This window comes from Paramisgurnus dabryanus, chromosome 4 (genome assembly GCF_030506205.2).
Source record: "Paramisgurnus dabryanus chromosome 4, PD_genome_1.1, whole genome shotgun sequence".
Lineage (NCBI taxonomy): Eukaryota > Metazoa > Chordata > Actinopteri > Cypriniformes > Cobitidae > Paramisgurnus > Paramisgurnus dabryanus.
The window spans coordinates 16,285,165-16,308,328 of record NC_133340.1 but is presented as its reverse complement, the minus strand read 5'-3'; the positions used below and the strand labels follow the sequence as shown (position 1 = coordinate 16,308,328).

Here is a 23,164-nt window from a genome sequence, read left to right as displayed (position 1 = left end):
AACTTATTTTATGAATCATCAAGGAAAACAGATTCTTACTAAAATCTTCTTTACTCGATTACTGGAGAAAAAAATCACATACTTGGATGGCCTAAAGAGTATATTAACAACAGCAAATTATTTATTTCTGGAAAACCACAGTATACATAGTAAATTATTTAACAAACATAGCTTAGCTAACTGACTTTGCTGATGTTACCTGCATATATTATCACACAAACAGTTATGATGGTGCACCTGATGCGCACCTGTTACCTGCAAGTTTATTATTAGTGACAAAAAAAATCTTTTTTTGTATTATATTTTAACTTTGCATGGAAAAAACAGAATTTTTAAGGAAGTGTTTCCAGTTGATTTGGCTCGTGTACTTCATTTCGTGTCCTTGCAAATGACGTTGCAACGTAAACAAAGCCGCCGTATTATTATAGTAAATAAATAAACTGTTCATCTTGCTGTCAAGTCAGCTGATACGCGCGCACATAGATACGATGATCGGATCTCGTATTTATGAGTGATCAGGCATTATCGATTTTACTGTACTGTAATATCAAACACAATGTGATGCTGGCAACACCTTACTCACCAGTTTAACTGTAATTCAGCCCTCTGCACGCCAATAACCTCAGTTATGCAAAATCTCAGGGTAATTTGACAGCAGAATATCCCGGGAATAACACAATACGATGTGTGGTATTGTAGATCGATCTGCTGCTGAAATCCAACAGGACAGTGAAGAAGAGTGATCGCACTGCAGCGCAGCTCAAGGCAAATGATGATTTTCTGGTATGCGATTTTCTTCTGATTTCAGCATGATCCGTCAAATGATTCAGAAAATCCACTGTTTAATGAAAATCTGACTTTTTCCTGGATTTTCGACGCTGTCCGGGTTTGCTTAACGTACCGGTGGTGTTTTAAATGGCAAATTAGCTTTAATCCACCGCTACGTCGTCTACACAACCGTCGCTTTATTTAATACTAGATCACCAAGCGACATATTACTGTAGGCGCTTCAGTCGCAGGAACGATAAGCAGCGCTGCAGCCAATCAGCAATCAGAACATTATACTGAAGGATGAATTGGACTAATCAGTTTCATCCCTGTCTCTGTAATCCCGCCCTCTCGTTTCTGCTGCAGGAGGGCGGGTCTTTCAACCGCATTGTGGCTTTCTGTTTAACCAGTGACCGTTGTGTGCGACACCATACGTCACATAATTTGACATTTACGTAAGCCATTTAGAACAAGTAAATGTAAATTGACACAATTAGGAGCCAATGAAATACAAAGGCTAGCTGAGGAGGCGGGATAATGTGGGTTTGGTCAAAAATACAGCCCCTTCCAACGCGTCCATCTGTCACTCAAATGATGTAGGCCTATATTTTAGTTTATCGATCAGTCAGTTCGTTGTGGGATACTGGGCATGAGGTCAAGATGGAAACCAATCATTGCAAACGTTTTGTAGCAAACGTAATTAATTTAAAATTATAATCCACATAAATCTGACAAACACAGGGGCTGATGACGTGAAAGGGACCTGACCTATTTCTATTGTTGCTATAATTATCTGCCCCTATTACAGGTTGCTAATTATTAAAATTCTCGTTTGAAAAGGAGCTGCAACTCGTTCATATATTACAAATATATATGCATTTACTGTAAAGACTATTTTGGTCTCTAATATAAAAATCGAACACAAATGTACATATTTTACCAATTCATTCATTTACATTTCTTATGTAAAAAGAATGTCGCCAATTACTTCTGCATCAGGACGGCAACAAGGAGTGTTTCAAGTAAATGCCAAAAGCACTGAAGTGAAATTAAACTGGACTTTGCATGTAAATGTATATTAAACCTAAATGCAATGTAAATATATAAAAAGACCACAAAACTGTGGTTTATGTGATGATATACATTTTTCCAGTGCTTCTATCAACCTAGAAAATCTGAAAGAGAACAACCCAGTACCTTAGTTTTGGTAAACCATTCTTTGCAAGCATGTGAAAAATTAGGTAATTGAAATTTAGCTCCCCTTGTGATGTCAGAATGTGATCTTATTATAATACCACCCCTTAATCTGCACAATCCAACCACGGCACTGCCATTTGGTGTAGAGATCAGCTCATTTTAACATGTTGGAATAAATTATCTGTGGGATATTTTGAGCTAAAACTTCACAAATGTACTCTGGGGACACCAAATATTTATTTTATATCTAAAAAAAGCCTTGTGAAATGTCCTCTTTAAGGAGATTAGAGGACATAAGGATCTGATTGACTGACATGTTTTTGTGCATTTGAAAAGTGCTTAGAGACTCAACATAAACACAAACTGTACAAGTGCACAAGACTCAATGGCATTTCCATAGCAAAATGTTTATTAAACTGTAGTGTAACATAAAAAGTACAAAATAACACACAATACACGCTATTTTCTTCCTCTAAAGTCTGTTTTCTCCATGTGTTCTTCAGAGGGGATAGTCACGCCAGAGACTAAAACACAAACAGCAAGAAGAAAATAAAGGCTTTGTTTTTTTCTCAGTGTGTAAGAGGAAGAGAGAAACTGCACAACATAACTGTGTCACCCCAAGTATGATGTGTACGTAATGCATAAAATCATTACAGATCTAAGAGATTAATTCAGTCCATAATAAAACTAGAATAATATTGGCATAAAGAAACAATAATGTTGTTTTATAACCATTTTTATCAGTGATAAAACATTGACAGCCATTCAAAATCCTTCATTTGTTATCCATCCATTGGTGTAAAACAAAGCTTAGTTGTTATGATATAGATAATAATCTTAATAGTTTGTGTCAGGGCCGTAGCTAAGGAATTCTGGGCCCCCTGAAAAAATATAGATGTGGGGCCCCCACCACCCTCCACCCATACTCATACTGTATAATACATGAGCATGTAGGCTAAGAATTTATATAAATATTACATCAAAACAATGCCATTAAGCCATAACTTAAGAAAAATTGCTTAAACCACCATGCAACTGATACAATAATAACTAAAGAAATTGTTACACAATAGTAAAATAATAGTAATATAAAGCTTTTCCAGTTTCCAATAGTTTTATAAACATTCAGAAATTGGAAATAAGGCAGTCAAATGTACAACTCAAACCACTCGGATTATTCAAAACGACAGGGATAGGGATTTTGGCTGTGCGTGCTTTTCACATTATACTCAACAAGCGTAGTGGAAGCAGTTTGTGCAGCATTTAGTGCAAATATCTTTATCTTTAAAAAACTTTTAAAGAGCAACTATTTCATTACTAAAAACAGTGTATTTTGTGTATTTGGTATAATACAATGTGTTTGCGTGGTTTATGGTTAAAAAAACATTATTTTTCACATACCGTACATTTTTGTAGCTCCAGTTTTCACTCTGATCATGAAACGCATGGATTTGAAAAGCTCTGTGTCCCTGATTGGCCAGCTAATGTGTACGTTGTGATTGGCCTGAATACCTCTGACGTCAGCCGGAAACGTGACGCTCCTTAACATGTTTGAAAGATTCGGTCATAATGCAATGCCAACATGAGTTAATTTACCGGCTGTGAGTCTGAAGCGGTAGGAATTATGATAATGTCGGTCTTGTCTACATCACCAATCCCAAAAAAAGAAAACCAAGTTGCCTACAATCTGTGTGTTTTTTGTAGTCCAAGAAAAGACATTTACGTTGGAGATGATAATTCGCGTCATCGTTTACTTTGGGGTATGTACCTTTTGCATATCGTTAACATACTAATACACACACAAACACACCAAAGGAAATGTAAAATCGTGAATCGGAAAATAGGTGCTCTTTAATCACACCCTGTGCTCCAGCTGTTAAACCGCCCACATTTTGTCGCTTTCTGCATATCTCTTATTGAAAATGAACTACACAATTGCAACTGCCACGTCCCATCTGAAACCCATCCTCGAGGTCGGCGGCGGAGCGCGCACAGGTACAGAAACGAGAAAATTACATGACAACACCAGCAGCAGTAGCGGCTTGTCTTCCCATAAAAGTAAATCAGGCACCGAGATGATAATAACTAACACGTCTTGTTAAAGAACATATTGACTGACTGAGATAAAACAGCTTTCCTAACACCTCAGTCAGTCAGTCTCACAAAATTAAGCCGCCTCACTCTAATTAGTTCTGTTCACAAGCTGAAGGTGGGACTTACATTTTCATTGGCTCCCTCTATTGTTTGTCACTGATTAAACTGAATAATTTAAAAACTCATTTGGATCAGATGTTGCTACACAGTCTCACCCCATGGCGTCAATATTTGACGACACTTGACCATGCGTCAATATGTTGACGCGGAGGGTATACCTTTCGCGTCATTTTTTGACGAACTGGGGACTTCAACACTATTACGTCCGTTGCATTCTCTTTCCTATTTTCTTACCATTTTCGCGTCGGTTTAGGGTTAGATTACGCAAAATTAAACAGTGTACGTGAAATTAAACAGTTGTCACCTGGCGTTGGGGTTAGAGTTAGGTACGCGAAATTAAACAGTTGTCACCTGGCGTTGGGGTTAGAGTTAGGTTTGGGTAGGGATGTCATTATGTAAATCTAACCCTAAACCGACGCGAAAATGGTAAGAAAATAGGAAAGAGAATGAAACGGACGTAATAGTATTGAAGTCCCCAGTTCGTCAAAAAATGACGCGAAAGGTATACCCCCCGCGTCAACATATTGACGCATGGTCAAGTGTCGTCAAATATTGACACCATGGGGTGAGACTGGGTTGGATGAAACCATTCTATTAGAGGGGAGAGAATGAGATATTTAGAAAACTTTTTCCACCAAATTGTATTTTTCTGTGGTTTTCATTAAAATCTTAGGCATATAACTTATTAATACTACATATTATTTACAGAATGGGGGCCAGTATATTATAACTTCTGGAATTTGTGGGGCCCTTTGGGCAGTGAGGGCCCCTATAATTGTCACCACATTTCACCCCACCAGCAACAGCCCTGGTTTGTGTCATAGCTGTCGGTGTAAACGGGCCATTAGTAATACCTTTGTTTGTATTCTGGGTCAGTATCCTCCTTCAGTAGAATGTCTTTAATCTCCTGTGGAGGATTTAGTCCATGCAGCGCTGCCCTCTCCCATCTCTGCAGTCGAGTGATGCCTAAACACATACACACACACATGACATGTAAATTGCACTTGTGTGAGAAAACAGAAAATGGTCCCACTAAACAGATGGATAGATATATTGTTAAAGCAGACATTAGTTGATGAAATATATCACTTACTAGTGCATGGTCCAAATTTCCAGTCCAGATCAAACTTCTTCAGCTCTTCTAGATCTTTTTCTCGCTCACTCGGTTGTTGGGGCTCAGGTTCTGATAAGTATTAGTAACACGTTTATAACATGGTTATGAATTCTGGTATAACCCCTTGAGAATTTGCATATACTTTTAAAATATTTGAATAATTTAAAAATAGCAAAAGACAGATTTGCAGATGTTCATACATACAGAAACAGAAAACTCTGACCCACCTGCTTTTGGGGGTGAAGGAGACTTGTCTCTCTTGCATCCTCTTCTTGCCCTCTTTACAACCTTGTACGTGTCAGTGATCAATCCACGCTTAGGTGTCATATTTTCTAAAAAAAAAAAATATATGATTAACATAACAGTTTGTGGGTGATCACAAAAACTGTCTGGCCAGATACTTTATTATTTTGTTTAATGTAACGTTACTATTTAATGTGGAAAACAATAATCACGTTTTCTAAATGTTTATTCATGAGAAACTATCCCAACAACACACAACAAGATTTTTGCACAACAAGATTTTGCACAGACAAAGCACTGAGCATTACAATTAAAGACGCAAAATACAGTAATTGTGTAACTTAAGACAACGTATAACAAAGCATAACGTTAACACAATCGTATTCGTCTGAGATAAACTGCACCAGAAATACGAGCAACAACGATCTTCTTTCTGATCTTGCGCAAATCTTATGCAGCGAAAAACAACATTTTCGAAAATGGCATGTGCATATTTTATAAATGAAATAATCATGTCATTACAAAAACAATCATAACCTCACCTAAATGTTGCAAAAACAGTTTGATGACAAGATGTTTACAGCAGTCTTCGTCAGTGAGGATATTTACTTTCGCTTTGTTTCATACAGGCTGACATACGAGGAAGGGAGGAGCCACGCACGCTACGCGTTGACGTCACAGAAAACGCGTACGATTAGAGCTGCGCTGTTCGCCACACCAGCTTGTCCAGCGCACAGGACTCGGCCTCGATCCTCTCGGCGAATAACAGTAATACCGATTCAAATGTCTAATTTGAAAATTTTATTTTCTTTGCAATAAAAGCGTCGTAAATAAATCAGTCCTATAGAAGGTTGACTCTACATCTAAAACGTCTGTCACGAAATAGAAAATGTGCAGACATCTGGCCGCTATTTAATGGCTGAAAATGGCAGCTTACTTGTGTTTATATTTAGAAAAAATATGCACTGCCACGCCAAGCATTAATACTTAGCTTTTAGATCGAGTGAAAACTGAAAACCTGTTATAAAAATCATTAAAACTGCTTCAATAAATGTCGAAATGTTGCCTTAAGTTGAGAAAAATCTATGTAATGCTGTGTATAATGTATAACGTTTACTACTTTTTCCTGGTGTCACAGCCTGTGAACATCTCAGGTCCACTCTGTGTTAGCTGGAGTGGCTGCCATGGGTGACACATTGGAGTTCAATGAAATTTATCAGGAGGTCAAAGGCTCCTGGGTAAGTAAACACTGACCATATCAACAAAGGTAGCTAGATGGTTCATTTGCATGTTGAACACTAATAAAAGAATGCAACTGAAGCAGTCTGATGAGTGTCTTATTTGATCCTACCCAAGTATTTTGTCTGAAGTAACATCTCAAGTACTTCGGCCACATTCAGACTTGAACTTGAACTTGAACTCTCCCCACAGAATGATGGGCGCTTGCGCTTAAGTAAACAGACGGTGGTGTATAAAAACAGTAAGACCGGGAAAGTAGACACCATTTCTGTCACTGAGCTCACACAGGCGCAGTGGAGGAGAGTCTGTCTGGGTCATGGCATTAAACTGTCCACCAGCACTGGTCACATCTACAAATATGATGGCTTTAAAGATACTGTGAGTCAGTGATACGAAACACCAAAAAATGCCTTTATTTTTTAAATCAGTGCAAAGCTCTCATTTGATAAAAAATGTCCATCTATCTGTTTATACGTAGGACTTTGAGAAGATCTCAGAGTACTTCAAAACCAACTACAAAGTGGAGCTGACAGAGAAAGATATGTCCGTGAAGGGCTGGAATTGGGGCACTGCGAAGTTTAATGGTCAGTGCCTCTCGTAACTTTCAACGTGTGAATAATATTTTATACACTACAGACACTTTTTAATGAGTTTTGTATCACCATTGAAATAAGGAAATGATTGATTGAAATAATAGAAGTCCCTGCTAACCAAATCCATTAAAGAAAACATGTTTTATTCTACAGAAATCAATATTAAGCCTTTAGTAGTACACAAGGTATGAAATGGTAACCTATTTTTTATTTTATTCAAGCACATATATAAAAATAAAGGTTTTTCCATTATTAAACAGCAATTATTTGAGAAACTATCACCCTCACAACTCAAAAGTAAAATAAAAACATGAACATGTAAAAAAGCACTGTACATAGTTTTAATGTAATCTGTTCATTAATTTGAATAAAACAACTGTTTAGTTTTCAGAAAGAATGGTATGACCAATGTTTTCCATTGCACTTTCCTGTTTTTAGGACCATTACTTTCATTCGAGGTGAATGACAATTCTGCATTTGAGATCCCTCTCTCCAGTGTATCCCAGTGTGCAACGGGAAAGAATGAGGTCACATTGGAGTTTCATCAGAATGATGACACAGAGGTGTCTCTCATGGAGGTGCGCTTCTATGTCCCACCCACCCCTGGAGACGAGGGTTCAGATCCTGTGGAGGTGAGTGTGTATATTATGAGTAAACAGGCATGTTTGTGTTCCCTCGATAGTTAGGGGTTTGTTGAACACCAACCTTTTAACAGTATATTTATAGTTATGTATTTATCGGATGCATTCATCCAAAATTATTTCTTACTGCAGACGTTATACAATATATGTTTTTTTCAATATTTGCCTTATTCTACCACTAGATGGTGTAGCTTACCAAGTAATGATCAGCATGTTAAGCTCTGAAATGGCAAAACGCACCAAAGAAATATCATAAACTGAAAGGTACAAGAGGGTACAAAAAGGATGATAATTTCAAAAATGATACTTTTGGTGAAAATCGGTACACATTGGTACCTTAAAGGTACATACTGGTTCCTCAATGGTACATATTAGGACCTTTTTAAAAGGTACTGCCCGGGTAGGGTTGTGCAATTAATCGTTTTTGATTTTCAATTTTTTTATTAAAACAATTACAAAAACAAAATAATCGAGGTAAAACAATTATTGTACAATCAAAATATAAATTGCATGCTGCTGGTCCGATGTGTTGTAAGTCACTTCGAAGACGCCACATGGTTTGACATGTGTAGCCTATTGCAACACTTACTTAATAAAAAGGTTTAAAAAAGCATGTTTTCATAGTCACAGAGTAATCGTGTTAAATAGTCGTGATTATGATTAAAAAAATAAAATAAAACAAGGTGATTATGATTGCGCATAATTGAGCAGGCCTTGGCCCCATTTACATTTTTTTTCTGAGGATGTGTTTCAAACAATTTCTTATCCCCGATATTATTTTTCAAGTATTGAAAAGACATATTTAGAGATATGTGACCCTGTCTATGAAAACCAGAATAAAGTTAAGGAGATTAGGAGTATTTACATTACTCAGTCAATATTAAAGATGTCAAGGTTATATTTTCACAGAATATTCTTTGTATTATGAAGGATGATTTTATGTAGAAAAAGTAAACCGTGACTTCATTATTAATAGATAATAATATCTTTGGTCTTTAATATTTGTGGAGTACAGTACATGTTGACAGGATTTTCCATTTTTAAAGGTAAGTATTTAATAAAAATAGCGTACATAACAATTACTATTTCTCTGAGCAGGTCAAAATTTATGTTTTAGGCATTTGCTCAGAACGTTCTGTCCAAGGCAGATGTGATCCAGGCTACAGGAGATGCCGTGTGTATTTTCAGAGAGCTGCAGTGTCTCACACCCAGGGGCAGGTACACACAAAGCTGTTAACAGCTCATCTTTCTCTTTTCTCTTTAAAATTTAAAACAAATGTGTATTGGCCACGTTTAACTGTTTGTGCCCTCCATAGGTACGATATCCGCATTTATCCCACATTCCTCCATCTGCATGGTAAAACGTTTGACTACAAGATCCCATACACCACAGTGCTCCGCCTCTTCCTGTTACCTCATAAAGACCAGAGACAGATGTTTTTTGTGGTATGTACATCACGGTTTTTAATTAAGTTTGGTGTCTCACATTTATGCCATCTCTTAAATATACTAATATATGTTGCAGATATACAACTCTATTTCTACTTTTTAGATCAGTCTGGACCCGCCCATTAAACAGGGCCAAACCCGCTATCATTTTCTCATCCTTCTGTTTTCCAAAGAAGAGGACCTCAGTCTGACGCTCAACATGAACGAGTGAGTGACGGTGATAGAAAGATAGATAGTAGTAAAGGATGTATTGGGAATGAAGAAATTCCTGGAAATAGTTTTGAAAGGGTCATAAACGGATTATACAGTATGTGCTGATAAGAAAAGTGACCAAAGGGAAATTGATTCAGTGTGTATGGCTGTTACAGTCTGTGTAACTGTAGTTCAGTAAAATGAGTAAATGACATAACTCTTATTCTGGTTCGTATTTAAAGATTTGATTGACTTTGTTTTAAAGTTTTTAAGCAATTTTCATCCAAACACAGTTATGATTTATTTCCAATGGCTTTTGCTATAAAACAAGTCCTTTTAAGCTAAATAGTTCAACCCCAAAATGAAAATTTTGTTATCATTAACTCACCTTCATGTTGTTCATTCTGAGATGAATACCTGATTGAACCGCTTATTTCTTTAACTATCTCAACAAGTGAGAAAAGCATTGAAAACATATTTCAATGTTTGCTGCTATTAAACCGTACTGTCTTTCTTTCTCTGATCTGCAGGGATGAGGTGGAGAGACGTTTTGAGGGGAAGCTTAATAAAAATATGTCTGGATCTCTCTATGAGATGGTCAGCAGAGTCATGAAGGCCCTGGTCAACAGGAAGATCACAGTCCCTGGAAATTTTCAAGGGTAAAACACACATACAGTGTAAAAATGTATGGTACAGCAAAATATGGTTTACTGGAAATAGATGAAGGATTCAGATGCAAAACCCTCTTAACGGGACATTCCACTTTAAAAAAAAAAAAAGGATATTTTCAAAAAAAGTGGAATGTCCCTTTAAGTGCGTTTGACATGTTTTCTTATAAATTAGCATTTTTTATCAGGGGCTTATGTTTAGGTTCAATAATTTCACTTTAATGGAAATGAAAACGTTATTAGTCAGTAATGAAAACGTTATTAGTCAGTAATTAAAATGTCTTATTTTGACAAATGTCACTAATTTCATTAGTATGTAACAATTTGGACTCTTATTGGGTTTTTTATTTGCAATAACCTTCACTTCTAAAAAAATCAGCTTCTTTGGACAAGACATAGTAAACAGATGAAAAATCACTAAGGATACAACCAGAAGCATTGCAAATGATGAAAGTTAAAATTCAAAAGGTAAACATGAAGAAACTTACTGAAGCACACATGAATCACATTCATCTTTCTGCGCACTTTGAGGATTTTGCTGAAAAATCGACGTGGCGCTTAATGGACACTTATTTCAGAATGACCTGGGGCCGGGATTAAACCAATATAAAGCATAGATATTTGATGAACATATAATACGTGCTGAGAGCATTCGGTTAATATAATCATATCCCAGTTTTGACAAAGGTGGTTTTTGCATCTAACCTCTTCAAATAAATATGTATAGTTAAGTTATATTTATATTTTTTATAGTGTCATTTAAATGCCATTGCATTATGCCTGAAATATTGACACTCTCTTTTCCTGTCTCTCTCTCTTTTTGAATCTCATTTATAGTCACTCAGGTGCACAGTGTATAACGTGTTCATATAAGGCAAGTTCAGGTCTGTTGTATCCGCTAGAAAGGGGTTTTATCTACGTGCACAAGCCTCCCGTACATCTGCGCTTTGAGGAGATTGCCTGTGTGAATTTCGCCCGAGGAACCACCACCACCCGCTCCTTCGACTTCGAGATCGAGACCAAGCAGGGCAATCAGTACACATTCAGCAGCATTGAGAGGTATGTTAGCAGACTTGTTAACCTGCTTGTTGGTGGGAGTCTTGTCCGCTTGGCAGAGAGTAGCTTTGCGGGAACTAGAATGTACCATTAATGGGAAAAAAAACAGTAGCCATGTCCTCCTTTAAACGCTTCCTGCCATAATGTCCCAGCACTTAACCCCGATCTGCCCCGGGAAGTATAGAACTGCCACTTTGTGGTCATTCTTTTCTTTGTTTGTGGCTTTAACTAGAGCAGGTACAGTGTATGAGGACAAAAATGTCTCTGTGTATGTTACAAAGTGCATTTATAGCAAAAAACAGGCCAACAATGATACAAGTTATATTGATCTCTAAAGGAGCCTTTTTCTTTTAGTGACCTGACCCTTTTATGGTTAATGTTACATTAATGAAATAAGCTTCTTTATGCGCATTAAAGTATTTTTTAATTGGATACACAATATGATTCACTACTTCAAGGGTCACTTTCTCAATTTAATGTGGAAGAAAGATATAATATTTCTGACCATTTCTTACCACACAGTTTGTAGTTTTGTTTTAAAGTTGTGAAATACACTTGTCTCTATATCTGAAATCATAGCGATTGTAATATAATAACAATGTATTTTATTTAAGTACACCTAACAACTTAATAACCGTCGTAAAAATATTATATTATAATATAAAATAATATGATATACAGATATAGAAAATAATATAATATACATCATACCAGTAGCAACATAAATTTAACGTTATCAAAATAATCCTTAAAAGAATAATTAACCAAAAATAAAATGAGCTCATAATTTACCCAACTTATTGCCATCCTTGGTGTATACAACTTTCTATCTTCAGCCGAACGCATTATATTAAATAATTTCCTTGTTTTCCTAGCCTTGTGTCTGAAGTCCAGGAAAAGAAACCCATTCAACTCTGGTGTTCTTTCATGCTTCGTGACTTTGTGAATGCATATGAACAGTGGCGGCCGGTGACTTCTTTTTTCAAGGGCGCATGATGCGAAGTTCGTCACAACATGTATGTAGCCTGTCATGTGTGTGGTTTGTCATTTCAAAATATGTGTTCGCTGCGTTGAGTGAACCTCAGAATAAGTGCCTGCTGCAGACGCATCTAAAGGGTTTATGATAAAAAAGACACTTGCGTTTGCCAGATGTATAATCTCATGCATAATCAGAGTTTACTGTTAAGGGAGTGTCTTGCATGTATTTTGTGAACATGAGCGTCTCTTTTATCATAAACGGTTTTGACGCGTGTGCAGCAGACACTTATTTTGACAAAACACGTGATTCACATGGTTCACATGATATCACATATTTTTAAAACACGGGCAACACACATGACACTTCGAACACATATTTTGAATTTGCGCTCCTCGAAAAAGCAGTCACCACCGCCACTGCATATGAAGACTAGTTACGAGACTCATGAGATCCAGTGAACGTCTTACGTACCAGTGTAGAGTGTATTTTTTACAATAATCACGACTTATTGATCTTAAAATAAGCTTACAATATTAATAGTTTTTTCTCACAAACATGTAATAAAAAATATTAACCCACCAGAGTCGTATAGACCTTTTTTTGACAATGATACACAGGTTTAAACACATGGCCACTATTTAGTGCATTTTTAGAAGAACTATTTCTAAACAAGAAAACGGTAAACAAGAAACAGGATTTTAGATTTATCCAAGCAGTTGAGAGAGAGGGGATAAAGGAAAATGGTATTAGGCTTAGGCAGGGTTGTAGCCTCAGCATAGCGGTGAAAATGAATACCAATTTCCTAAAAATATGACCAAAAGGTAAGGTAAATAATAAATAGAAGAGGGCCCAAAACAGAGCTTTGAGGAACACCAGTGTTAACAGATGAGTAATATGATCTAAAATAGCTCACCAAAAAACATCTTGTTATACACAAGAACAATAGTAAAAAAAATTACTGTAGCTCACTAAAGCAGTCACCTTCTTGCCTCACTAAACCTGCCTCACTGTTTTTCTTCTCAGAGAGGAATATGGAAAGCTCTTTGACTTTGTTAATGCTAAGAAGCTAAGCATTAAGAACAGAGGCTTCAAAGAGGTATGTCTAGACTATACCCCATACTTGTCTTCTATCAAACAGGACATTACATTTACATGTCCGCAGGCCAGCACATAGTAAATGTACACTTATTATTTTCTTTGTGTTTGTGCTGTATGTCTGTATTTTGTTCTTGTAGAAAAAGGTTGGTATTACCATGCAGTTTGGTCTGGTGATGGTGCTACTTTAACTCGCTTGCATGATGTGTGTGTGTGTCTTTCAAATACAACCCGAATGTCAATTATGGCTTAATCAGATGTAAAAACCACAAGGTTGACTGGTACACCAAAATGCTGTGTTCAGCATACACAGATTTACACAAATATGTGTGTTTAATTTTGTGATCAACAAGATCTAGACAATTCTGTGTGCTATGAACACAGCGTTGCTTCGGGGAATGGTTAAATGAGTTAACACTGATTGTGTGTATGATCTCTTGTGTGTGAGCCAGCGGGTAAGGGAAAGAAGAGTACTTTGCTTGAGAAAGGCTTTTTTGTGTTTGCTTGGTTATTAACACTAACTTTATTATGAATAATGAAATAAAGTACAATGCAGCCAGGTAAGAAGAAGCGAAAAAGACAGAATGTCTTATTTTGTGGGATCACAAGCTTGATAGTTTAAAGTTGATACTTTATTGATATCATTTTAATTTGTGCTCTGTCAGGGCATGAAAGGTAACGACAATATGTACAGTGACTCAGACGACGACCAGCATGATGCTTATCTGGAACGCATGAAGGAGGAGGGCAAGATCCGTGAGGAGGGTAACGACAGTGACGACTCGGAGGGCGAGAGCGGTGAGTGGCGCCTCTCTGAACCAATCACAAACAGCTGACTGACTTTTAGTCTGAGTATAAGGTATTTGTTAATGTAAATAATATTTTACTCATTCCCCGCCAGCCATTTTTGTGAAAAGTTGCCCGCCAGCATTTCACAAAATGCCTTCCAGGAAAATGTTCTTCTAAAATTAAATAAACCCTCTCCTTTCAAACAAACAAACAAAACGGGAAATAAATGTTTAATCATATCTTTATTTTTTTCTCTGCTTATAAACTCTTAAATATGGGTATTTATCTTTAAAAATAAAATTTCTTTAGCAAAAAGCTGAAATAATTGCATTTTTTGTGAAGGAATTTTGTTAAAGATCAGATTCAGAACAATTATCAAAACATACACAGAGTTTAAAATTAGTAAATAACGTTTTGGCTTCAGTTTTTTCATAAATTGGGTAATCTAGTGGATAATTGCGGTATTGCAGATTAACATAAAAATTAATCAGGAACACATTTTTTATGCAAATGTTTTCTTTTAATTGACGAGATAACTCGTCAATGGCGGGGAAAGAGTAAATAACAGTGTTAATAATCAGGTTTGGCTTATTTATGGTGTGATTTGTGTGATATTAAATATTTATTTGATTCCTTTAGATGAATCTTTTAATCCTGGAGAAGAAGATGATGACATTGCTGAAGAGTAAGTTTTGTAATACTTTCTGTTATACTATAGTTTATAGATCAAATGAGTGATTTAAACAAACCCATAACTGTAAGTATTAACCACACCCCAAAAAACAACCTAGCAGTGCATAGAGAATCACCCATATTGTGTCATTAAGGTGGTTTTGTACAGGCAAGCATTGACTTTATTTAGTTGCGTGTAGTTGCATCTTTTATTTAAAGGGATAGTTTACTCAAAAATAAAAATTCTCTAGAGCTGACAGAGGAGGTGGAAGTTAATTTTCACATTCACGACACAACACAAACACATATGGACCTAACACATATCAAAAAATACAAGTAAAAACGGTTTTATGTGGAAGGGCCTCTTTAAGGTAAATAAGGCCATTATTGTGATCAGTGTTTGTTTTAGTTGGACTTGACTCTTAGTTTTTTATATAACTGCTATAACATAGTGTGTTTAAAACATGTTTGTTATAGCAAATAATATACAATAGTAAGTTTTATAGTGGTGGCTAAAACATGAAGTCTAAACATCATTATTTAGAAATTTGATGTATTATGTTTGCCCACTGCCCAATCACTGGAAGTGTCATTATGAGATATTATAGTATGTGATCCAGCTGGGAATGCTGGGTATAAAAAAATTACAAATCTCATCCAGAACTCCCAGAATGCACTGCAGCAGGAATAAATAATGAACATTTTTACCATTTTCTTTGTCACCATTGTTGCGATTCATACTCCAATTCTTGATGATTGTGTGTACAATTTGTAAAGCGATTCATTTTTTATGTGCACAGTCTTTTAAAATCCTTTAGAATGATATAAATGTTATGAGTTCTGGACATTATACTGTAGTATCACATGATTAACAGAAAATGATGCTTCTGATGAGTGAGAAAACACTAAATTAATAAATCAGATTTTTAGATCATTTTTGACATTAGCCAACGTTTTAACCATCACCATTGATCTACACAATTGTCTTTTCTTAGCCATAACAAACATGTCTTAAACACACTAAGTTACAGCAACTTGAACAAAGTGACATGCTAACGCTCAAGTCCAACTAAAACAAACACTGATCACAGTAATGGTGACTTTAAATGAAACAAAACTATCTAAACCTAAGATAAAAAAATATTCTAGCTTCCCGGACAGGGATTAGCTTAAGCCAGGACTAGGCCTTAGTTTAATTAGAAAATATAACTAGTTTTAACAAACATGTCTTACTAAAAACATTACTGGTGTTTATTTTGAGGCAAAACAAAGAGCACTGATGTATTTTAAGATATGTTAGTGTAAGTTTGTTTGGACAGCTCTTACATTAATTTTAGTCTAGGACTAGTCTAACCCCTGTCCGGGAAACCACTCCGCAAGTAAGATGTAAAATGCAATTTTAGGTTTCTAACAGAGATGGTGATAGAGAGAATAATATTACTGATTGCAGCTTTTCATCATTTACTTTCTCTCATGTTTTAAACCTGTATAAATTTCTGATAAACACAAAGGAACACATTTTTTACGGAATGTTTAAAACTAAACCGATCATGATCCCCATTGACTTAGTAAAAAAAATAAAACTATGGAAGTCAATGGGGCTCATGATCGGTTTGGTTTCAAACATTCCTCAAAATATCTTCCTTTGTGGTTATCAGAACAAAGAAATGTATACAGGTTTGTAAAAACATGAGGGTGAATAAATGATGACAGAATGTTCATTTTAGGGTGGACTATACCTTTAATAAGCTGGATACATAAAGATATTGCTGTGTGTGGCAGGTATGACAGTAAGGCCTCTGCCAGTGAAAGCAGTGGCAATGAAGGCGACAGTGATGGAGACCGGAAGAAGAAACCAGCCAAGAAAGCCAAATTAATAAAAGAAAGAAAACCACGCAAGAAGGAGGTGAGACAGTCTTAAAAAAATCATGGTGAAAAGGAAAAAGTTAGCCTAAATAAAACACACACACACACACACACACACACACACACACACACACACACACACACACACACACACACACACACACACACACACACACACACACACAGACACACACACACACACACACACACACACACACACACACACACATATATATATATATATTCAGATTAGTTTTCTTCTCAAAACTCAACACAACAAAATTGTTTTGCTTGCTAGCTAACATGTATGCCATAACAACCTTGGCCACGAGGTGCCACTGTCAGTAAGCATGACATCTCATGCTTATGTTTTCTATGTTGATATATCACTGAATAAAAACATTTACAAGATTTTAATGTTTTAATGAATTAAACAATAGATTGATATAATTAATAAACGGATGAAAGTTAGAATGAATTGTACAAATATAGTACTTGATTTTGTGTGCAGAAAAAGGCAAAGGACAGCGATGCCCCCAAAAGGCCAATGAGTGCCTACATGCTGTGGCTGAATTCAAGTAGAGAACGGATCAAATCAGAGAACCCGGGCATCTCTGTCACAGAAATCTCAAAAAAAGCTGGAGAAATGTGGAAACAGATCAGCAGAGAGAAGAAAGAGGTGACACACTTCATACCCTTGGCATTCACTGGCACTTCAAAGTCAAGTTCTCAGATATTTGGTCATTTGACATGATGTTTGTCTTTTCTATCAGGAGTGGGAAGGAAAAGCAGAAATTGCCAAGAAAGAGTACGAACGAGCAATGAGGGAATACAAAGAGAGCGGCGGAGGCTCCTCTGGCTCCTCAAAAAAGTACTAAATGTTCACAGTTATCCTCATCATAAAAGCAGTAGTTTAACCAAAAACTGTCATCATTTACTCTCATATCATTTCAAATGCACATGACTTCCTTTCTTCTGTAAAACACAAAAAGAGAAAGGAACATATAAACAAGAGTGACAGTCACCATGTTGGCATCAGTGAGTCTCATAACTGATCATAAAATAAGAGGCATGAGCTACATCAGAGGGTGAGATAGTATTGGGATTATTGGTTGTATTTGGGTAAATATCACTTTGTTTAGTTATGCTTATGTAACTGGTGATTTCCCACTCCTACATTATTTCCTTGTAGGGAAAAGAAGAAGAAGAAAGGAGCCAAGAATGAAGAAAAGAGGAAAAAGCCAAGTGGTGGGAGAGAGAAAGAGAAGGAGCGAGCAACAGGCAATGACAGTTTTAAGAGTCGAGAGTTCATATCCAGTGATGAGAGCTCATCAGAGTCTGAAAAGGGCAAAAGGCGCAAGCGCAAGGTAACATACACACACCCAAACATAAATACTGGAATTAATAAAAAATATTTAATCAACTATGGCTGTGCCCGAAATAGCCCCCTATACCCTTGCTCCCTATTCCCTACATTAGTTTGCTAATAAAGTCCACTTGAATGAGAGTATGAAAATAAGTAAGTGAATTCAGACACTAATGGTGCATTCACACCAGCCGCAGTAGAGGCGGCAAAAACGCGTTATTCGTGCGTAGTTGGACGCTTGAAGATTTTGAGTTTACTCGCTTGCGTGAAATTCTAGTCATTCGAGACATTCACGCGAAAATTCGTGTCATGGGAGAGGGTTTTGCGACTCCTGTAATCACGTCACTACTACAGCAAGGTCCTGATTAGTTAACGGCACGGAAATCCGCCAAAGTTCAGATTTTTCAACTCGCACGTTTCCCGCGGCAATGCTCATTTCGCGCCGTGCCTTCCGCATGTTCCGCGCCATTTACGTTGCAGGATGCCTATTCGCGTCTTTGCATTGACTTAAAATTTAAATCACTTGCGCTTGCCGCCTCTAACGCGTCTGGTGTGAACCCTGCATAACGGTACATTCACACGGGGTGTGTACTTTTAATAGGTGACCTCATGCTTTGCTGAACTGAATTGTGGATCCGTCAACAACGCGTCACTGCCATTGCTCGCGGCAGAAGTTGAACATTTCTCAACTGTTCAAGTGCCAACGTGTGCGCCACCAATCAAATCGCCTTATGCAAATAACCTAGAGTGAGCCAGCCAATTACGTCTATGCAAGACCGGAGCATGTTTTTCCGCCACTTTGATTGGCTGTTGGCCACGCTTTAACGCGTTAACACTTTCGTCCTGTGTGATTGCATAGTAAGTGGCAAAAGCGCTGCAGGCGCCATTTTATGTTGAGGCGTGGAGTTCATTTTGCGCGTTTCTCACAGTGAATGTGTAGCAGCTAGCCGTTGAGTGTACATTGGTTGTACACTCATTATTGCGGTGCATTTAAGGATTGAATACGTGCACTCGATAATCTGGACACCACTACAAATGGCTGTCCTCTCAAATAATGCACTATTTAACGGTATTGGGAGCTATTTCGGACACAGTCATAGTAATAAAAGTTTTTCACAGTATAGGTGCAGACAAGGGTGGCCATTCGTCCCAAACAGGATTTTGAGTGCGTTCTCCGGAAGTCGCTTTGCTCGACCGCATACGTCATCGAGGTTCTCACATTTCAGTTAAAATACATTAGAAAATTAAGATTTATGTCTTTTAAGACATACAATCATTGTAGTTTCATTCTTACCTTGAAATTTAACGGTTGCTTTTCTAAAATTGAAAACCCGAAATAATAAACCTTTATGACGTATGCGATCGACCAACGCAACTCCCAAAGTCCTGTTCGGGACGTGTCCGGCGGAACTGGCATGAATGGCCATCCTAGTGCAGACAGGTTGAAGGACTGGGTCTAACTGTTGTGTAAAGGCCTATGCGTCTTCTTTCACTGGTTATATCTCCAGCAATCCTCATAGTTTTTTAGTGTTCGTTGGATAAGTTGAGAATTTTATTATTTAAACCTTATATAAATAATTTCTGTTTCTCACACATTTTTGCAGGGGTCTGATGATGAAGAGGAAGTGGCCAGCACACCACCAAGCTCTGAAGAGTCTGGCTCGGACTGAAAGCCACAAATTACAGATCTATTAAGTAACAAACCTATTCCAGTTACTTCATCTCTTTTATAAAACGGTTAGTTCTGGTCCTCGACTCTGATTGGTTGATAGCTATGGGTTTTATTTATGCTAAAACACAGCTGTGATCACTGCACCTAACGATTCTATGTATCACTGCACAGCACCCTTAGCAATGTAAACATATATGAAGCATTCTTGTGTTTGTTCACAGTCAGTCAGGACTATTTTTTATATTACTTTATGAAAGTTGCATTGATAAATATTTTTTGCTTTAAAGGTACAGTATGGGATTTTAGCGGCATCTAGTGGTGAGATTGCAAATTGGAACCAAACGCAATTAGAAGCTACGGTAGCTGCCACAGGACAAATGTTCCAACGTAGGGACGAAACGCGCTCTGTAGAGCAGTTTGTCCATTTAGGGCTACTGTAGAAACATGACGGCGACTTCATGTAAGGAGACCCGCAGTGTATGTAGATAAAAACAGCTCATTCTAAGGTAATAAAACAATACTGTTCATTATGTAAGGTCTTTATACACCACTTACAGTATAGTTATGTCTATTATATTGCATTGCTGTCCTTATAAAAGTTACACATTGCACCTTTAATATTAGTATTGTGTGGCAGCTGTTTGTATCTACGCGAAGCGAGGTAACTTATTCCACTACACAGCACACTTCTATACCTTATTGATTACTTAAATCTTTCCCTGCTATTGACAAGCTATCTTGTCAATTATACCGTTGAGTTACCTTGTCAATTATTTTGTTGAGTTTCCTCGTCAATTATTTAGTTGAGTTATCTTGTCTATTAGGAGAAAACGCTTTCCTGCCTATACCATTTTTTACAGCAATCCATATTTCTGTTATTATCCACTAGGTGGCGCTCTTACCCAACTTATAAAACACTAAAGCATCCATGGTTTCAAAAGCAGTAAAAATTCAGTGTATGTTTTAATCATCGCTCTGATTCTGATCTTTAACAAAAGTCATTTACAAAAAAACACAATTATCTCAGCTTTTTGCTCAAAATGTGTTATTGAAGAAACCAAATATTTGAGGGTTAATAAAAAGAATACAAACGAAGATAGGATGAAACTTTTTGGTTTGTTTAAAAGCAGAGTGTTTGTTCTTTCATTTGATATATTGTATGTTTATATATTCATAGAACATTTTCTGGAACTTCTGGAACTTTGGTGAAAATGATAAAAAATGCTGGCGCTGGCTGGCAAAATGCTGGCAGAAAATGAGTTAATGCACTTGATCTGATGGTAGATACTGTATCTGTCAGATGAAATTCTCATAAATGTTATAGCATGAAATGCTTAAAGCAACACTATGAAGTTTTTCGACCTTTAAGTCTCTAAAATTATTTTTTAACCGGACGAATTTTACTGCTTCTAGCGGCTACAACCACACTCTGTAAGCTCCGCCCATCCGCTGCCTGCAGAAGAGTGTCTGAAACCAGACACTGTTGTGCTCTTTAACCACATGGGGGAGCCGTAAGCCAATCATACATGAAGAACTACATAATGTTGCTTTAAATGTCACGATTATCAAGACGTTTAGAAAATTGTGTATAAAGTTGTATGTGTATTAAGCGCATGTTGTACTGTCCAATTTTAAATCACACTGTTTATCTGCCTGTATAGAGAAATTTCACTGTACTACAAACACAAAAGAAACCATATCCTGGGCGCAGCTATTGAGCTTGCTTTATCTGTATTTGAATGACAGTTTTGTGTAATTTTGTGGAAAATTGTATTTTAAAGTGTCACTGTTGCAGTGTAACAATAAGTTTTACAGAATAATATTATTCAAAGGTACATTATGGGTTTTAGCGGCATCAAGTGAAATCAAGCAATTTCAAAACGCAATGAGAAGCTACGGTAGCCGCCACAGGACAAACAAGTCATCATCTGAGACAACATAGAGACGAAACACGTTCTGTAGAACAGTTCGTTCATTTAGGGCTACTGTAGAAACGCCGACTTTCATGTAAGGGGACCCGCATTGTATGTAGATAAAACGTCTCATTCTAAGGTAATAAAAACAATACACTTCATTCTGTAAGGTCTTTATACACCACTGATAATATAGTTAAGTATATTATATTGCATTTCTGTCAAGAGATCCTTCTAAAAGTTACACATTGTACCTTTAACAACATGTACTTAGTTATAGGGTTAGGATTAGCGTTTGGTTTAGGGTTAGTTGCATGTAATTAGGCATAATTACCATTATTACTATAATAATTACATGTAACCAAGGCACTGTTAAATAAAGTGTTACAATTTTTTACATTTGTAAAATGTTATCTTTGGGCATTTTTCTTTCTCAAACTTAACACTTCTTTCATTTAAAGTCAACACATTATACTGCAAAAAATTACTTTCTTATATAGTTTTTGTCTTGTTTTTAGTAGAAATATAAAAAAATTCTTAAATTACGATGCTTTTTCTTGATGATTAAAATGACCTAAGAAAATAAGTCTAGTTTAAAGACAAAAATATACAATTTAAGTGAATTTGTGCTTAAAAACAAGAAAAATATTTGCCAATCTATTCTTAAAAAAATCTGCCAACGAAAAAAATCTAAAAATAAGTTTTCTTAAACACTTAATTTAAGCAAAATTTTCTCACCCCATTGGCAGATAATTTTGCTTGTTTTAAGCACAAATTCACTTAAATTGTTTAGTTTTTGTCAAAAAAAAAAAAAAAAAGATGTATTAAAGCTAACACTTTACATATTCGTACTCTGGGGACATCAAAGATTTATTTAACATCTTCAAAAAGTCTTGCGAAATGTCTCCTTTAACAATTTTATTCTTGTCAGGAAATTAACCACTGGTACAAGAACACTAGCTAGTAATTATTAATAATAATATTTAATGATGTCGTCGGAGCTGATGGTGTAGTGGACAGTGCTCCGACACATGGTGCAGACGCACTTCTGGCGACCCGAGTTCGAATCCCGGCTCAAGGTCCTTTGCCAATCCCATACCCCTCTCTCACCCTATACTTTCCTGTCGTCTCCTTAATCACTGTCTATCTAATAAAGGCAAAAATGGCCCAAAAATATATAAAAAAAAAAAATTTTTTTAATGATGTCATCATAACAGTGTGATATTTAACCTGGTCCTTATACTAAAACACGTATGCACATCCTCATATCTGACATATCTGCAGCTTGTCTTAAACATAGGACAGAACCCAACAGTACTGGATCTCAATGTGGATAATATTACTGTACATGACCACCACACTCTGAATAAGGATCTTTTAATGTGATTTTACAACCCCTTCTCTGTTTCACGTACACGCACATCAATACTCGGCAGAC

At 36.6% G+C, this 23,164-nt stretch overlaps 3 protein-coding genes across 5 annotated transcripts in view; 1 reads left to right on the top strand and 2 right to left on the bottom strand.

Moving 5' to 3' along the window:
* LOC135785938 (sarcoplasmic/endoplasmic reticulum calcium ATPase 2) overlaps window positions 1-1,023 on the bottom strand; it is a 31,162-nt gene extending 30,139 nt beyond the window's left edge. For both annotated transcript variants that reach the window (XM_065295577.2, XM_065265189.2), the window contains exon 1: window positions 584-1,023. The gene's annotated coding sequence lies outside the window, so the exon portion shown is untranslated. The remainder of the gene's footprint in view (window positions 1-583) is intronic.
* A 1,328-nt stretch (window positions 1,024-2,351) lies between these two features.
* On the bottom strand, window positions 2,352-6,194 carry pold4 (DNA polymerase delta 4, accessory subunit). Its single transcript, XM_065295859.2, has 5 exons — window positions 6,079-6,194; window positions 5,521-5,625; window positions 5,273-5,362; window positions 5,034-5,145; window positions 2,352-2,489 (listed from the first exon to the last, which is right to left on the bottom strand). The coding sequence occupies exons 2-5, from the start codon at window positions 5,618-5,620 to the stop codon at window positions 2,465-2,467; spliced, it is 327 nt and encodes a 108-aa protein (XP_065151931.1). The 5' UTR covers window positions 5,621-5,625; window positions 6,079-6,194; the 3' UTR covers window positions 2,352-2,464.
* A 10-nt stretch (window positions 6,195-6,204) lies between these two features.
* ssrp1b (structure specific recognition protein 1b) lies at window positions 6,205-21,887 on the top strand. 2 transcript variants are annotated; one of them, XM_065265161.2, is made up of 18 exons: window positions 6,205-6,304; window positions 6,675-6,774; window positions 6,968-7,153; window positions 7,254-7,359; window positions 7,807-8,000; window positions 9,127-9,227; window positions 9,326-9,455; window positions 9,562-9,665; window positions 10,181-10,309; window positions 11,156-11,377; window positions 13,377-13,449; window positions 14,114-14,246; window positions 14,877-14,922; window positions 16,692-16,815; window positions 17,287-17,454; window positions 17,549-17,646; window positions 17,968-18,142; window positions 19,746-21,887. In XM_065265161.2, exons 2-18 carry the CDS (start codon window positions 6,721-6,723, stop codon window positions 19,809-19,811), a joined length of 2,109 nt encoding a protein of 702 aa, XP_065121233.1. In that variant the 5' UTR covers window positions 6,205-6,304; window positions 6,675-6,720; the 3' UTR covers window positions 19,812-21,887. The 2 variants fall into 2 exon arrangements, 1 of the variants encoding a protein (XP_065121233.1); XR_010531593.2 differs by lacking the exon at window positions 19,746-21,887 and adding an exon at window positions 17,768-17,863 and having other exon boundaries at window positions 6,210-6,304; window positions 17,968-18,095.
* The last annotated feature ends 1,277 nt before the right edge of the window (window positions 21,888-23,164 follow it).

Bases quoted from the DNA above. Each gene is read 5' to 3' on its own strand.
- pold4 (XM_065295859.2), bottom strand. From the start codon at position 5,620: ATGACACCTAAGCGTGGATTGATCACTGACACGTACAAGGTTGTAAAG. The intron at 5,146-5,272 runs GTAAGTGATATA...GTATGTGTTTAG, and splicing joins GAAATTTGGACCATGCACTA to GCATCACTCGACTGCAGAGA. The intron at 2,490-5,033 runs GTATTACTAATG...TTTGTGTTTTAG, and splicing joins GACCCAGAATACAAACAAAG to TCTCTGGCGTGACTATCCCC.
- ssrp1b (XM_065265161.2), top strand. From the start codon at position 6,721: ATGGGTGACACATTGGAGTTCAATGAAATTTATCAGGAGGTCAAAGGC. The intron at 7,154-7,253 runs GTGAGTCAGTGA...GTTTATACGTAG, and splicing joins ATGATGGCTTTAAAGATACT to GACTTTGAGAAGATCTCAGA. The intron at 14,247-14,876 runs GTGAGTGGCGCC...TGATTCCTTTAG, and splicing joins CGACTCGGAGGGCGAGAGCG to ATGAATCTTTTAATCCTGGA.